This window comes from Lissotriton helveticus, chromosome 2_1 (genome assembly GCF_964261635.1).
Source record: "Lissotriton helveticus chromosome 2_1, aLisHel1.1, whole genome shotgun sequence".
NCBI classification, from domain to species: Eukaryota; Metazoa; Chordata; class Amphibia; order Caudata; family Salamandridae; genus Lissotriton; species Lissotriton helveticus.
Window position 1 is genome coordinate 605270717 of NC_136059.1, and position 18191 is coordinate 605288907.

The 18191-nt window shown below is 44.3% G+C and overlaps 1 protein-coding gene across 3 annotated transcripts in view; it reads right to left on the minus strand.

Annotated features, from left to right (window-relative positions):
* DHFR (dihydrofolate reductase) overlaps positions 1–18191 on the minus strand; it is a 171642-nt gene that overhangs the window by 145893 nt on the left and 7558 nt on the right. For all 3 annotated transcript variants that reach the window (XM_078675313.1, XM_078675314.1, XM_078675312.1), the window contains exons 2-3: positions 9441–9490; positions 876–981 (exon numbers count right to left, since the gene is read on the minus strand). In XM_078675313.1, the coding sequence (XP_078531439.1) occupies positions 876–981; positions 9441–9490 (156 nt within the window). The remainder of the gene's footprint in view (positions 1–875; positions 982–9440; positions 9491–18191) is intronic.

The following is an 18191-nucleotide window of genomic DNA, read 5'->3' on the forward strand; positions in this document are numbered from 1 at the left end:
CTATGGAGTCCAATGTATTCGCCAATTCAATTATCCGAATCAATTCTGAAATAGTCTTAGATGTTTTATGCTGTTTTCAGCAGACTGCTTGAGGTGTCTAGGGTGTTTAGATGGGAGAGAGCTCCACGAGGCTTCTGCTGTACCGCGCCCATTACTTTGAATCTTGGTTTAGTATTGTTCTACAGGAAGCACTTCATGCCTTCCTTTGATGTCACTTTTCAGCTATCCTACTCTTCTCAGGAGAACCTCCATGGGTGAAATGCACTGGTTGGTCTGTCCATACCGTTGCTTGACACTATTGTCTTGATTTTGCCTAAAGAGCAGTCAACTCGGGCAGGCAGCTCTGTGAAATCTAGATCGATATTAAGATCTCTTTTTGCTTTATGCCAGCTTGTTCTCTTGTTTTTTGGTTCAGTTTGTTGAAGTTACATGCAGGCTGAAGATGCATTTCACTGTGGTCTCTCTGCAGCAGCCAGGCTGCTTTATAGTAGCAACTGCATTTATTTACAAAGAGTTCCGCCTGTTCGAGATTTTATTTTACCTTTCTAAATATGGATTTTCAAGACGAGCAGCACCACTGTTATATTACTTTTTAATTTCGGTTATGGTTAGATATTAATGTAAAGCCATGTGTACACTACGTTATATTTTTAATTCTTGTAAATAACAAAAGGTTCCAAACTACCACCAGACGGAATACAAAATGGTCACTGCAATACGAAGTTTTTACAGAGTACAAGTGGGCAACCGCATATCAAATTAGGGAATACAATCACAGAATAGCTTTCAAGGAGACAGAAAAGCAACAGAGCACAGACCTTGGTTATTACAATAGCAAATTGAACCAATGAAATCGTGACAGGCTTTGTACTTACGTAAGTTCTCTGCTGAGCACTATGTTAATTCTGCCTTTTAAGGGTCGATTCTTCTCCGGAATAGACAACCAAGTCTTTCTCCCCATGATCACGGCATTTTGTTTACCTGGGTGAATTAAAACGCTGAATTCAAAGGCGAGGACATTATCCCTTAATGTTTTAATTCAAAGGCAAGAATATTCCACGTGGCTTGTACTCCGACACTGACATCTAGTGGTTGTCTCCATCATTCCAAATGAAATGCTATATGTTTCTCAAGCTAGCAAACATAACCTTTGATGTAAAACAGAAGAAAGATATAACCATCTAGTGGCGGAATTGCTTAATGTGAAACCAGGGATTAATCCCGACTTCCCCTACTAACCAAATTGGGTGATCCTAGGCAATTATTTTAGTTCACTGTCTTATTTTACTTCGTTATCACAGATGAGAGCACCTAGAAATATGAATTCAAGATGTGTACTGTGTAATATAACCAGATGCAGGCTGTGCAACTACAATGCAGAATCGTTGGTACAAATAATATGTTGCTGCCCTGCCCTACTTCAACACAGTCACAAATTGTTAAAACCAGTAACTGCATAGACGCAGTGGTCCTGCTCCAGTCCTGCATAAGACCTCAGACCTGGCTAAATTTGGTAAATTCATGAGCATGGCACAAAGGGTCCTAATTGAAAAAAGTACAGATGAAAATTGTGCTGTCGCAACGGTTGCGACTCCTGTTGTTACAGAAGGGGAGGAACGGTGAAGCCCCCCTCTCCAGAAAAAGGTCCATGTGAGCCCCACAAGACCCACAACGCACCAGGATGACTTTACTTGCCAAGATCATATAAGGGACTCAGAAATTTTTAAACATAATTTTAACACATGTATTTTGGGATAAATGCCAATTTCACAAATGGTTCGAGACCAGTATTCAAATGCTATTTCTTATTTTCTGAGATATGATTGGATACATGTATTACAATGGAGTGAGATTACGTTTATATACATTAATTTTGATACCGTACTGTAATTTTGCAATGATTTTAAGTAATTATGCAAATAAATACATTTATTCATTCATTCTTTCTGCCCAACTCTACTCCTGTATCCCTTTCTTAAACATTGTGATCTACGGAGCCATGATAGATTGGCTCGTGCTTTGTTCCTGTATTCATTTTAAATGCACAAACAGTGACCATGTTAGCATAATCTTATTCCTAAATTGATTGTGTTTGATATGAGAGACAATAGGTCTGCTCGTTGTAGAACCACAACATAGACCACATATATCGTGTGAACAACTGACTTGCCTTTTGGTTCACTAAGGAAGTTAAGTTGTGAAGGGGCAAACATGTTTCTAAATTCATATTTCAGAACTATCACACCTAATAAATGTTTAACAGCAGTGATCTAGTCGGATGTACTAAGGTGAAATGATTCTGCATGTTAAATAACAATTTATTTTTTATTATGAAGAAACTCATTTTTTCTAGATTTTTGCTTCATGTTTTACACATTTCCATGGCTTGGCCCGTGCATGGGCTCTTAGAGACATGGGCTCTTAGAGACATGTCAGACCCTTAGCTCACCTTCAGCTCTGCTTTTCCTGTACATTTTTGGCTCGCCCATCTCTAATATAAACGCGGTGTGTCAAAGTACTGTATCATTCAAGTTGGGTACGAACTAAAACATTACAAAGGGGTTTGTGTAAAATCCTTAAAACGAGTGTGCCTTCAAATATAATCTAGGCGAATGAGTGACGTAAACAACTGGGTTGGGGGATGGAAGACTGACAGACGAGAGATGAGGAAGGAAAGTTTAAGGGGAATGTTTTTGCGGAAATACCACCTTTACCAATGTGTGGTCCTTTAAATGAGTTATTAAATCAAATACTGACCAAATGGCTGCGTCATAAACTTCAAGAAACAGGTAGCGTCTCCATTTTATGTAGCGCAACCCCTAAAGTGCACCTACAAGTAAAATAAAAATGCTGTTCCTTAAGATGTACATTGCTTTTTCCATGTAACTTTTCTAAGAGTATGTTTAAGTCTTTTTTATGCAATTTTTTTTTTTATTCTCTAAAGTCAAAGTATGCAGTCTTTATAGCGGTCTTTACCACGCAGGTAAATACCACACAAGTCATTACAATGCAGGTATGCAACAAGTTTTTTTTTTAAAGTTGAATCACGTGTGTTAAAATATTACTTACCAACTAAGCTTTTATGTAAAAGTATCACAACACTAAACAACTAATGGTAACATTTATCACATTGTGATTACTGCATTGTAATGGAGTGGGTTGTAATGACTGATTCTACAGTCCATATTTGTCCCCAACGTTACGTCAGCAGAGGACTGAACATTAAGTCTGTTGATGGTTCGTAGCAACCATTTTAGGTTTCTTTCCACCCACAACAAAACACATCTTTTCACTTTGAACCTTTTCCCATGTAAGCTCCATTACACATTATTACTCGTTCCAGCCATCACCTCATGAGAAGATTCCACACCTCGAGGCACTATGCTGCCACCTTTTACCCTATTTAAACACACGATTCTGCTCCGTCTGCTTCCTCCTGTCGGCGTCCATCGAGATCACCTACCCTGTAGATATCAGATACAGTCACCAAGACCAACAATTACCTGACTCAGCAACTGACAGGGAGGGAGGGCAATACTAACGACTGCCGTCAGTGACTCAGATCCTTCAGATGGCGTGGGGCTGTCGGGGAGCAGTTTTGTGGAAGTCATGTAAGTAGTTCAACAGAATGCTTTTCTTCAATTGTTTTTGTTGGATTGAATTATCAGATTGGAAGGTTCACTCGGACTGATAAGTGTTTTAGTAATTTTGGCAACATTATATTCTCAGCTCAGTTCGGATTAGGTAATGATTTCCTCCAGCAAAGCTTATTTTCTTTATTCACTATATTTCAAGGATTATATTAGGCTCAGATTAGATGAGTGGGAAGGTTATTTAGCCATATAATGTGAAAGAAAAACACCAATGGCCTTTATTCAGCTACCTTAGTTGAGGAAATTAAAATGTTCTACCAGTAAAACTGCAGTATTAATATTGATGTTAACTGTGGGTTTGATGATTCTGCCCCATTAGCTTGGTGTAAGGTATGCTCTGCAGTTGGCCCTCTTTTTTTTCTTGCCAGTATGGGATGAGAAGAAAAAAATAAATCAAGCTGGCCCGATCCCAAGGTAAGATGAAGATCTGAATCTAAAATGAGCTTCCTACTACGACCTCAATATATCAACAAGTCCTTTGACAAGATACCACCAGCTTAGACTTAGAGCTGCTAAGAAGCCTTACAAAAGGGAACTTAACTCTTGTAATCAATATAAAAAGTATAGGTGCACAGACATATTACGAAGAATTCAGAACATTAAAAGGAGTCCAGATGAGAAGAACTCATGAAAGTGGGAGCAAAAACAAAAAGGTGGGACTACAATAGGCAGACTGAATGAATGATTGTTGTAGTGTATATTTTTATTGACCTCAGCATTTTGTCTTCCAGTTAAGATTCACTTTCTTCAGTAGTACTAGCTTATGTTCTTCATGGGTAGTGTGAGGCTGGATTCTAGAATTGTTTTGTTTCACTTATTGGAGTCAGTTGAATGTTCCTGCTTGACTGGGGTACACCATTGTCCGATGCTGGGAACCTTTTTCTAACTGTATTGTTGCTCAAGCACCTACTTCATGGTGATGGGCGATCAGTCCCAAGCTGTGTTCCTGTACTGCAGTCATCTTCATTTTGCTGACTCAGATGAATTCGTCCTCCTCGTCTTCCCTTATGTTTTCTTGCCATGGAAGTCATGTCACAAAGCTTTCTTCACACAAAAGAGATTCTCATCATCTGATCAGGACAGCGATTTGGCGGTTTTCAAGACTATTCTTGTACTCTTCAGGATCGCACCCCCAGTAATATCAACGCCAACATCCTCTTCTTCGGAACTGCACACACTGCAGTGTACATCACAAGCAATATTTTGGTGCGATGCTTGGCTGTGAGCCACCTGGACACAACAAGTAAAACCATTTTGGGCCATAAAAAGTTACATGCGTGTGTTTAACTTCTTCACACAGCATCTTACAATGATTGATGTACATATTTTGATGCACTGTTACCCTGCATTATTATGTTCTCATTTCCATTATGCAGCAGTGTTGTACTCCACCCCTACCTTTATTACAAAACCTGGGTGATCAACCCATGAAGTGAGGCAAATGTAGCCTTCCGCCTAGAGCAATCGACGTCGAAGCTGGTAAATGTGGTTCGAGTCTCGACAATGACGCTCAACATCCTGTGATTCCGGGCAAATCACTTCATCTGTAAGCCTGGGCGGAGTTGCGCTACACGGAACTCCGCAAAGTGCAAAAAAACCTCTGCCGCACTACGCGGAGCTCCGCAAGCGGCGGAGTACGATAGAAAAATGCTTGTCGCAGTGATTGCACTGTGCCGGATGCTTGTCTGCACTGTGCAATCATTGCGAACGGCTCCATGCACATCGCAAGCGGGCCGCAGCTTTCCTTTTCTGCCAATCATGTAGATTTTTACTCGAGCTGCAGCTTTCTCAACGCGAATGGGCAGTTTCTCAACGCAAGCGGTCGCGAGCATACGCAACCACTCACAATGAGAAACCTGATCCCCCCCCCCCCCGCATTGTGAAATCTCGCTAGGAGGTTGATTTTCGACGCTTGCCAACTTGACATTGATGAAAGCGAGCAAGGAAAAAAACTCAGAGTGGAGGTTTCCAGATCTCCGAGTAACGCAGGGTGCAAAAACTCTGCATACTCTGCAAGCAGAGCAGAGTTCACCGCCCAGGGTTATTAATCTCCCTGTGCCTGACAAAATGTATGTGTCCTTGTGTAAAGAAACTGGTGCTCATGTAAAGGGCTCTGATACCAATAAAAAAATAAAAAATTGCTAAGCTTATTTAATAACTTTATGGTAGCTAAAGAACACAAAGCCAAAACTCAGGCCAGAAAAAAAACGGTTATTGGAATGCCATTGGCACTGAAGCTTAAAGTTTTGAACACTTACCACTATTACAGTCTCCCAAAGGAGCTGCGGATTATGATCAATTCCAGGAAGCCTTGGTTAGACTGGAGTTCCATTTCACTGTGGAACCAAATGTAGTTATGGAGCGTTTGGACTTCTATTCACAGCATCTATGGCAGGTGAGCCCACTGAAAATTATGTAGTGGCATTACACATATTGCCAACTTGCGATTTGGGTAACATCACATGTAGCATAAACCTGATCAATTATGCATTGTCATAATAAGATTCAGGAACAACTTCTCAAACATAAGAATCCATCTCTTATGGAAGCTGTTGAAGTTCCCAAAGTTATTGAGAGATCTGTTAGATCGCTTAAAGTTTTAAAGGAAGAAAAAGAGGACCATGGAGATGTGAAGATGATCCGTAGTTTCAACAGGAATAAAGCCCAAATCAATGCAAAATGTTGAAGATGTGGTGCTGGATTACATTTCAACAAATGATTGTGTCCTGCAGTTTCAAGAGTGTTTTAAGTGCGATAAAGTAGAACGTTTCTCGAATATGTGAAAATCACATCGCAACATTAATGCCAATCTGGAAGGCAAAGTTGATATTCAGAAACTAGATGCGGAAAAGGATAACAATACTCTTCTGGTGTGAAGCTATAATAATTATTCATCAGCTACTGACATCGATCCAAGCAAGCCTCCCTAATGCGAAGTTATGACTGAAGTAATCAAAACTGTAAAGTTGGTTGAGTCTGGTCCACTGTTTTCCTTGATTTCTGATGTGTTCTACATTTACCTCTCTCTCCACTGATTCTTCAAGAAGTCAATTCTATTACGGCTAATGGTTATGGGAAATCAACCATTAATATTCTGAGTTATTTTGTTGCAGCTAATTAATTTTGTTCTCGCACCATCTTAGAAAAGATTTATGCAGCGAAAAATGGTCAACATGTTCTAGGGAGGAGACACCAAGGAAATTTAGGACTAGCTTTGGATCCTTTGACTCACCTACCTGTTTTCTAAATGACCATACAACAAAGTATTGGGGGTATTTCCCAATACAAAGATGTTTTTCGCTAAGAACTGGGTGTGGTCAGTTATTTTTTCACAGACTTGAATTAAAAGCGGATTTATCCCTGGTTAGGCACAAACATGGAGATGTTCCTTTAAGTGCTAGGAAAGATCTCAGTTTATTACTTGAAACAGTTACGAAAGGAAGGGGTTATAGAAGTCAATACATCTGAATGGTTTTCTCTGATAGTTTAAGTTAAGAATAAATTTGACTCTTTAAGACCTATGCAGATTTGAGATTGTTTAACAAATGATTGTAAATAGTCATCCTCTTCCCAAAATGTAGGAAGTACTAGCACAGTTTGAAGGACCAAAATTCTTTACTAAGACATGCAATTTCTAAAAAAAGGATCCTTTTCTAAATAAAGTTTGCTTTATACCATTGAGTCTTTGCAAACATTCACGGATAAAGGTTAGTTAAGGTCTTCTCTTGGGTCTTGTAAATTTTATTCTAGATTTGTTAACAAATTCTCCTAAATAGCTTTATTCTCTTTGGACATTACTTAAGAATGGAGTAAAGTTGTTTTGGTTACAGGAACATTTACCTTTTGAAAAACTTAAATCTATTGTGAATGCTTTAACAATCTCCACCTTTTCAATCGCAAATATCACTGTATTTTATATTCTGATGCTAAATCAGACGGTCTGGGGGAAAATTGAATTAAAAGGACAAGGGTGTGAAAAAAAAAAAACCTTTCTAGTTGAGAACCTAGATATACTACTACTGAAAGCGAAGCATTAAAATGTGCCGGGGCTGTTTAACATTTTTAAAACTTATTTATGGGGAAAAATGTTCACTATAAAAACCGATCATCAGCCGTTGTTGTCCTTGCACAATAGTAAACAGTCAGGCAAAGTCTCTGCTCGCCTAGTGGGTATTTTATCTAAAATGTATGAATATATTTGTGCAAATTATCAATCAATCAAAGGGTTATTGTAAAGCGCAACCTGTCACTCCAGGGGGTATCCAGGTGCTGGGTTTTTACATCCTTGATCGAAGAACTATGTATAGAGTCTTTTCCTGAATTCTGGGAGTGAAAGGCAGGTGCACAGGTGAAGGGGGAGGTAGTTCCAAGCCTTGGCAACGATGTACAAGAAGTTGCATCCTCTGCAGCGTCTCGGCGGATGCAGGGGTTGTGAGCCAGAGCAGGGTAGGAGAAGCGGAGCTCCCAGAAGAGTCAAGGGAGTGTCAGGCAGTGGTTGTTGTAGCTGTGTCAGAGTTTGTGGAGGGCCTTGTAGCCGTGAGTGAGATAATTTGAAGAGGCATTTTTTCTGTACAGAGAGCTGGTGGAGGGCTCGGAGGAAGGATGTGGTACTGGTTCTCCTAGGGAGGATGAGTCTTGCTGTGGAGTTCTGGATAGTCTGGAGGCGGATGAGTAGTTACTTGGTGATCTTGGCGTAGTGTGTGTTGCTGAAGTCGAGGAAGCTGGCGATGAGGGCTTGGGTCATGGTTTTCCTGGTTCAGATGGGGATCCAGCTGAAGATCTTGCAGAGTATGCGAAAGCAGGAGGAGGAGACAGTTTTGACTTAATTCTTCATGGCTTCATTGGCTGTCGAGGACAATTCAGAGGTTGCACGTGTGGTTGGAGGGTGCCGGTGCCGTCCCTAAGAGCGGTGGGCCACCAGGACTCGTTCCAGGCAGATGGGTCGTTTCAGAAAATGAGTACCTCCGTTTTTTCTGTGTTGAATTTTAGAAAGTTGGCCGTCAACCAGTTGGTAACGGCGAACATGGTGTTATGGAAGTTGGCTCTGGTGGGGTCGGTGTCGTCTGTAAGGGAGAGGATAAGCTTAGTGTTGTCGGCGTAGGAGAGGATGTTGAGTCCGTAGGTACGGGGGATGAATGCAAGAGGCGTCATGTACGTGTTTAAGAGGGTGGATCTTTATATTTAATCATCTATTTCTGTCAAGGAGACATCTTTAACACTTGTTTCTAAAACGCTCATTCACCCAGTATCTTCCTGGGTGGGCCTCAAATGTGGCTAAATTCACCTAATTTCTATCACAGAGTCAAAAAGCAAGAATCTTGGTTGAGAAAAGATGTTCTTTTATGGTCCCTGGAGTCAAAGAATGGATTGCAGTGAGCCGGACCTTTATGTTGGACAAAAGGAGGGATAGAGGTGATGAGATAGACACATTGAGTCCCACAAGGGAACATACTATATGAGCAGAACACATTGTTATATGGAGCCATGCTTCCAGAACCAGTGGTCTAAGAAGAGAACTGATGCAGCGAGGCATGATGGTTATATGTGGTCAATTAAAAAATAGAAAATGAATTAAGAAGGGCATGTGGCCAGATGTACAAATATTACTTGGAGATAGCAATGGTAACACTTGTGACAACAAAGTAGATGGGCGTGAGATGGTGTGCATATGTTTAAGTAGTTGTTTAAGATTTTAGAAAAGTGGATCAGTCTTTCAATCCCTTTCTATGCTCTATAATACTAAGCAGTGCTACATTATGGAGTATGTGCTAGCAACATTCAAATTACCTTCTTTTGTAGATGTCATTGTCATCCTCTGAAAATACTTGAATTCATTCCTGAAATAATACAAATAAAATTGCATTAACACTAAAGCTATAAAACGAAACCTCTTTGCTTTGGCACTCCAACACCCCACAAGAAGTAAATGCACTATCACCTGCTAACACCAAAAAGGAAACCATTTGCCTTTTATTAATTTCTATTTCTACAATAGCATACCAATATTTTATCTGGAAAAAAACGCATTGTGATGGAGGCCATACTCTAATTGAGGAGTTTAAAATACATTGAAATGCAATGTATATGTATTGAAATTGTAGGTGTATACAAAGCACAAAATGTGATTCTTCAGCATTCTGCATGTACTCTTACGTCACTACATAGCCAGAAAAATGTGAAAATTTCAATCTGAATATTTACGTTGATTTATTCTACAGTATGCTTCGATTTTACTCTATAATGTGGGAACTTCCTTATTTATAACAAGAGCCAATGACACACTGAATCTGCCAACTATAGAGTCGTCCAGTTTCAAACAATTAGGTAGAAATGTCACAATATGTAGGTGTTGTCGGCAGGGTGTCAGAATGGAGCCGTTTCTCATCACTCCTGAAGCTAAACTTACACCATTTGCACCTCGAAATAAGTAAATAAATGTGGTTAACACAATGTCTGAAAGTACTAACTATTTGGTAACTATTCACTAGATTACCGCTGTAAACACAAAAAACCCCTTTTTTAAGATCTGAAGGGCCGCAAACGGCCAGAGCCTACGACACCATTATAAATATTAAATCCAATTTATGAACATGCAACAATTCGCAACTCCCAAATTTGTTGCGGTTCTAAATAGCAGATTTATTTTTATTTTACTTTTTAAATATAGCAAACTTTTTATGCTTTATTTTCTCATAAAATAAATCAGCTCGGTAAAACTATTTACCACATTTATTAAGCACGCATCAAGCATACCAAGATAACTCCTTTTGCCTATTCAGAATGTCAGAGTAGAGCATGTCAACTCTTTCTGCTATGGTCAAGGAATCCACATTTAAAAAGTTTTTTTTGTAGTTCAAGTCTATTTATTTGTTTTACAAGATAACACAAATTCACCTACATTCACTGGCCGGTGAGGTAAAAACAGGGTAGGAAAGATATTGGAATTCATGGGTAAGCATAACTGGGGAAGGAATACAAGAAAACAATGGGTATTCCAGGAGAAAGAACAGTTACCGCCACAGGACTTGGCCAATATCTTAAAGAATTCTGTTTGGTTGGGCTCAGTCTGGCAGAACTTGGTGCCCATCACAGCCAACGCGGTGACCGCATTCGTAGTAAGTCGCACCACAAGCAGATAGATGGGGCATGCACGTTCTAGGAATTATAGTGCAAGGAAGTAAATGCAACACACCCACAGTTTGTCAAACATAGGTAGCCTATATTCCAGCGAGCCAGTACATTTTTCCTTCACTATGAGGTCCCAGAGTGCGTGCAGCCATTCCACGTGCCCTGCAGTATTGTCCGTACCCCACTTGGCTATGAGGACATTTTTAGCTGCGCAAAGAGCTAATGTCATAGCTTTGACGCTATGGGTGTGCAGCGGAAAGGTTAGTTTATTAGAAGTCCTAGCTAGAGAGAAATGTATGTCCTGTAATACCTCCTCCCAGTACAGCTTAAGTTTGGGACATCCATCACCAGAAAAGGTGAGTCAATGTGCCTGGGCTCCCACAATTACACCAAAGTCGCTCAGGTGTTCCAGGATTCCATTTTGCCATTCTAGCGGGTTATAATATCAATAGTGATTTTTTTTTTTTAGCATTCACTCTCTCCCAAGCTGCACTGAAGGATTAACTGTGGGTCCTATGAAGTATGTCCGACCATTCCTTATGAGTGAAGGAACGATTGAGGTGGGGCTGGACACTGCAAGTTGTAAGTCGGTGATCCAGTATGTATGCCATGGGGCTGCTGTGAAGAAGTTCTGCTGTGCTGTTCGGTCCGTAGCCCATGTGCAGAGCTAAGTAGGCAAATCTGTAGGTCAGCTGGGGCCACTGTGAAGATTGTTGCTGTGCTGACTGGGCTGTAGTCTGTGTGCCAAATGGAGTCGCTGACCCTGTAAGCAGGGGTTGTGGGGGGGGGGGGGGGGGGACTTCTGGGACAAGGCACGACTTGTGTTCTGGTCGAGACCTTCGTCATGAGGACAAGGCCGTTGTTGGAACCCAAAAGCGGGCCCAAGTCCCAGCTGAAGACCAGCGCCACAATACTCCGGAACCCTCCCCCTCACCTGTGGGAAGGATGTCAAGACGTTCACCAGCAAAGGAGGAGCACTGAGGACCCCCTGTGGCTGCTGCGGCCGTAGAACCGCAGAAGCCACGGACAATATACAATTGCCCCTCCTGGGCTGAGTGAAAGAACTTATCGGAGACAGCTGCTGCAGCTTCAAGGCCTGGAGGTGCACTCAAAGTCTTTGGTCGCTCAGATCCTGCTAATGTAGTTAAAACATTATCGGCAAGACAGCCCCGGGCAAACTATATATAGTGCTTCGGTGCTGGACAAATTGACTTTAAAGAGTCCGATTCAGACTCTTGACACTCGGATTACTAGTCGAGCTTAACCTGGATTTTCCCTACAGTGACTGAGTGATAGCCACTACCAGTAGCAGGAGGGGAGTGGGACTCAGGGGCACATCTATGAAAAACTAGAGCCCTAACCTCAGGGGAGTGTGTGTGTTGTACTTTTTCATAAAAGCAAGAATTTGACTGGGCATTCATTTACTGCTGCCGCAAGAACATGTTTTGAGTAGTGAGCCTGTGTGTAAACCCCCAGCCCCTCCTCCCACAGCATCTATTCCCCCTCAGAAGCCTTGGACTGCTCGATCAACGCCATCACTGAGAGTCAAGTGTTGAATAGGTACTTTGCCAGGTTGCTCAGGAACCGCAGTGGGTCAGGCCATAGTACATCAGGGGTGAAAGGCCTCATCCAAACAGTTGGGCCCAGGAGCTCCAGCTCATCCCGTGGCCCTCTGAATGGGGTTCTGACAAACAGTTTCCATTGTATTCTTTGTTTTGCTGTTTTTTTTTTCAAATCTTCACTGGCATCTGCTAGGAGAGAGCGGATTGGAGGTACATCCCTCCTTAATTAGATGAACTGCACTTTAGGGGTGTGGGTACACCTTGATGCCAGATAGAACTTGCCCCCCATTACTTTAAATTTAAAATAAAAAAAAAAGAAGGGGGGCCCTGGGGTCTTCTGGGTTTTTGCCCATCACCACCGCAGTAAAAAAAATTGTTGGAGAGAAGGGAGCAATTACCACTTCACCCACCTTTAAAACGCCCTTATGGTCCATTGAGTAGATGAGTAGATCTTGGATTGGTGATCATTCTCCCGCTGCGATCCCTAAACTGGAAACCAGTAGATAGATAAAATATCCCTTTTCAAATCATATCTCTCCCACTGTGATCAGTACTCCGGGGGCTCAGCTCCACCCCTAAACACTTAACACACTGACAATAAAGAGACAAGTGGCTCATTTTACTACCACTTTCTATACCGATGATGTCAGTATGTCGTGCACGCGGATTGTTATTTACAACATCCCCAGCCTACTGATGAAGCTCTTCCCCAACAGATCAAAGTGGGGGCTTCCTATACGTGATTCCTGGCCCACAGTGCAGGGATATTACATCGAAGTTCTTATGTCTTCTACACTGCAAAGGTGGAGTGGAGGCCAGAATGTTACATGCCTGTTTTTAAGAGCATAAAAAAGCTATTCATTTATCGGGGCAGAAAATGGGTTCCGTTTCCTTTGAAGAAGGGCTTCATTGCCATCTAGTGGTCTGAATAGTTATGGCATGTTATCAAGGAAAGGCAGAGAAAAGTCAAATTCCAATTAAGTTAAAACAGGTAAGCATTTACACCAAACGGAATAAAACTACGGTCTAATTAATGGTCAATAGCAAATACAAGTTCTGACTAGCAAAATTATAAAACGACCATCCAATTCCTTCAGTGTGACAATTCCGTAGAAAATCTCAACATTAAAAGTTTGCCAAGAGTAAGGAAAGGGGGGGCGATCGACCCACTCGCACGTATGGCGGGGCACCGGCCTCCCCTTCCCCTGCATCCTCAGAGGTGGGGCGTGCCCCCTTCGCCGCGTCTTGATGACGCGGCGGGTGCGCCCCACCACCGATTGCTTCCGGCTCCCGCTTTGGCCCGGAAGCAATCGGATTGGAACTGGTCTGCCCCCCCCCCCCCCCCCCCCCCCCCCCCGGGCTCCTCCCCTTTGACCCGGAAGCAATCCGATAAGCAGTAATTACCCCCGCTGATGTCGCCAAACAGAAAAAAGGCAGGCTCCCCACACCAGCTCACGCCGCCTTACTTCATATGCCGTCTAATTTGCCACAACGACGGCACCGAGCGCGCGGTGAAGGATGCCTCGCCTGCCGACGCTTGCCGTGTCCTCTGCCTGCCCGCGGGAACATTGCTCAGCCCTCGATGCCGGCTTAGTATGGCTTCGAATCCGCCACTCCACGAATGCTCCCAAGTCGGTTTTGGGCGACAAGCGAAACTTCCAGGCAAACCTGCAAAAGGTAAAAACAAAATTATTCAGCCCCTTGGTGGGGGCACGGAGTGGGCCTGGAAAGCGCGGGGGCAAGAGGGTGCCTCTCGCGCTCTCTCGGCGTTTTAAACCTACTGGAGCCTTTTTTCTGGTTGGCGACATCAGCGGGGGTAATTACTGCTTACCGAGCTAGTGAAGCGAGAGTGCGGTATTAGGAACGTGCATTCTTGCCATTCCGTGGAGTTGAAATGCTGATTAAACAAGGCTGCTGCAAGGGGAGTGGGGGGGGCAGAAGAGGAGCCGTTTGCTGGGTAATTGCAAAGCAGGATCGGGCCTGGTTAGTATGTGGATGGGAGACCACATAGGACATTGAGGAACTACACAGCTAAATAGGCCTAGGTCCATGGCACATTAAGACTAGCAGGCCTGGTAATTTTGTTTGGAGGTCAACTCTGGCTGTGTGAATGTCTTAATAAATACAGGGCCTATTTGTTTTAACATCACGGATGCGTGACAATATTACTCAGACAGGGTTTTGGCCTGAGTAAATTACCGTCTTCACTATAGGGCTTGTGCTCAACCTCATGATCACAGAGGCAAACGCAAGTGGGTGCTTGTGAATGAAAAAGGTTTCTGTTAATAAGAGCGGAATTAGGTGGATATTGTAATTTGCGCTGGCCCTGTTGTAATTGTTGTGCAAGAAAAGGAGGGCTGGGTTTCAGCTACAGGGTTGTAATTTTCTTTCAGGAGTGACAGTACTGTGTGCTAACTTTCCTTCCATTCATAGGCCAGCATACGGGGGGCACTGCGGATTGAGCTGACGGAGTGGCGCGGTGGACAACGATATCCGAGGACACAGGCGGGCCTGCATTTCACTGCTTCTGTCGGGCCGCCGGGCTAGAGTGCGCTCACCCAAACACCCAGGCTAGCTGGTGTGTTGCGGTCACAGTTGCGTGGTGCTTACGGCCAAGCCTGTGATCCTCCATCTTTGATACAGGTACAAGGCACATCGTGCCCATAGGTGTGGCATTGAGTGTAGGTTGTTTACCTATCGCAAAAAAAAAAAAGAATGTCTAGTGGGCGTGGCGCTAAGCGTTCCCGCATGGAGCTTATACTGCAGGGCATGATGCGCAAGATTACGGCTATGGACAGGAGCCTGGGGAAAGTGGACCAGTTGGGTAAATATGTGGCGGAGCTCAGACAGAGGTTTGAGGATCAGGCAGGGCCATCGGGGAGACCCAAGCGAGTTATAGGGCCCCCGTAGCCGAGGGGGGGAATTGGATGCTTTGCCTAGGCGGGGCAGAGCCTAGAGGGGTAATGGTCGGGTCCCCAAGTCACGAGTAGTAGGGGGGGGTCACCTGGGATGGTCCCTGACTGAGCGCCCACGCCACCGGTAGTACCCAGACCTACTCCACCAACCCCGATAAGTTTACCGGTAACACCGGCTACGGCCATACCACCGCCGGCCCCAAACATAGCACCCGTAATTCCAATGGTACCAGTGGTGAACCCGGCACCTACCCCGGTGCGCGACATGGGATCACCCACCCCAGTTATTACGCCTCCGGGGGTTGGTCAGGTGCCCCCTGAGCTGGCAGCACAGATAGCGGCAGTACTCCCCTGGCTGGGGATTGGGGGGGATCTTACCTTCCTCGGTGGGTGCTAAGGAGGCTGGGGAGGATCCCTCCGCAGAGGCACAGAAAATGGTAGCAAAGATCATGATGGCATGGGGTGGTGGGGGGGTGCCAAGCGCACCTATTTTTCCTCAAGCAACATGTTCGGGCAGCGACGCGGGAAGAGACGAGAGTGTTGAACCAACGTGAGTCGCTAAAAGTGGTAAGGAGGTTGCATTGCCGGTACAATACCCTCCAGGAGGGAAAACCTGGCCCAGCATGTTACACAAGGAGTGAAGGAGTTGATTTGGGCCGGGAAATATATTAATATGTTTTCACTGCTAATTGATAACAGGGAAATGGAGTATGCTAGGACGCAGAAGGACTGGATGTTTCCTAGCGAATGGCGGGCCCAATTGGCAAAATTCAGGGTAGATGAGACACTGATTCATTGGATTAGAGCCTTTTCTGTATTTATGGCAATCACGGCGGAGCGTTCCCCAAATTTGCAGGCAGAAATGGCATGTTACCAGAGTAGAATTACAACTTTGTGACCAGCATGGAGGGGATGGGTGGAAAGAGTATGACATGGCCTTCAGGAGAATAAAATAGTTTGGCCAATCATTATCCTGGGTTAGGGTCGATTCTATTTCATGGTATGGCCAGTTTACAGGCAGGCAAACAGTGAGTGCGGGCCCAAGCTGGAACAAAGACTATCCCTCCAAACCCCAGCATCCCTTTCGGCCAGCGCAAGGGGGTGACGCGGCCGGTATGGCCAGAGACAGTGGGGATCAAAAAGGAGTGTGTTGGGATTTTAACAAACGTACATGCACCAGGGCACCGGGCACTTGTAAGTTCAAGCACGAATGTTACATATGTGGCCACCCATCCCACCCTGAAACATGCCGCTCAAAAGGTAACGCCTCGGGAAACAGAGGAAGAAGGAAACAGGACTAGGTCGCTCATTCACCCATTGACGTGGTGGCTATGATTCCTTGGCTGAACAGGTACCCATGCCATGCCTCTGCGAGGATGCTGCAGGAAGGTTTCTCATATGGCTTCAGGATCCCAGCAGTGGGATATACCGGGACGCCAGAATGTAGGAATCAACTGTCAGTTAGGCACAACCCAGTTGTGGTGGTGACAAAAATTGAGAAAGAGCTGCGCCTGGGTAGGATAGCGGGTCCCTTTACTGGAATCCCTGTGCCTAATTTTGTTTGCTCACCCCTCGGAGTGGTCCCAAAGGAAGAAAAGGGCGAGTACAGACTCATCCACAACCTCTCAGCACCTAGGGGCGCATCAATAAATGACGCTATCGACGAAGGCATTTGTAGTGTTAAGTATGCGTCATTTGACCAGGCAGTGGATATGTTGAGGTTTCTTGGGCCTGGGGCCCTGATGGCTAAATCAGACATTGAATCTGCTTTTCGGCTGCTGCCAGTACATCCCCTAGATCAGCATCTGCTAGGTTTTTCCTTTCAAGGCAAATTCTATATGGATATGTGTATGCCCATGGGTTGCTCTGTTTCAAGTGGCTACGTTGAGGCATTCAGTTCCTTCCTGGAATGAGTTTTGAGGCAAACAACGGGACACCATCATGTCATGCACTACCTGGATGACTTTCTTTTTCGGGGCACAGTGGGCTCGCAGGAGTGTGCGTTGGCATTGCAGGAATTTTGCGTGCTCATGCGGGCTTTTGGGGTCCCGCTAGCGCCAGGAAAAACGGTAGGGCCAGCAACATCCTTGGAATTTTTAGGCATAGAATTGGACTCAGTGGAGGGTTGTTTTAGGTTACCCAAAGAAGAAAAAAAAACCAGGAAATTCAGAGCAGCTCTACAACAATGTTTGATTAAAGAGAAAGTGACACTATAGCAGCTACAACAGACTGTGAGTCAACTGAATTTCGCACTAAGAGTAATACCCATGGCACGCGCTTTCTCCCGCTCAATCGCACAGGCCATGACGGGCCTGCAGGAAAAACACCATCGCACTAGATTGTCGGCCGAGGTTCGCCAGGACATGCGTATGTGGATGGCATTCCTTGAGGATTTCAACGGCAGAGTAGTGTGGTGCGGTCCCCCCACTACGTCGGCTGAGTTAGGTCTATGGGCTGACGCTGCAGGCAGTGTGGGGGTTGGTGCCATACTTGGAAACAAGTGGGTGGCACAACAGTGGCCGGTTTGGTGGGAAGAAAGCGGCTTGACAGCTAACATCGGCTTTTTGGAGCTATTTTCAATATGGGTTGCCTTAACAGTTTGGCCTGAACATTTGTATAATCAATCTATGATCTTCTGGTCTGATAACATGACCGTAGTTGAATGTATCAATCAGCAGGCGGCGCGGTGTAAGTTTATGCTCCGTCTCATGAAGGAGATTGTGCTGATATGCATGAAATTGAATGTACAGTTTACGGCCAAACATGTCCCAGAGGTTTTGAATAACGCAGCTGACGCACTCTCTCGCTTTAAGATGCAGATATTCAGGGAACATCTACCATCTGCAGAGGCAACACCGGCACACTTCCCAACAACACTCTGGCAAATTGGTTCCCCCAGCTACAGAACCTCGTGGCAGCTAGCCTAGCCCCCC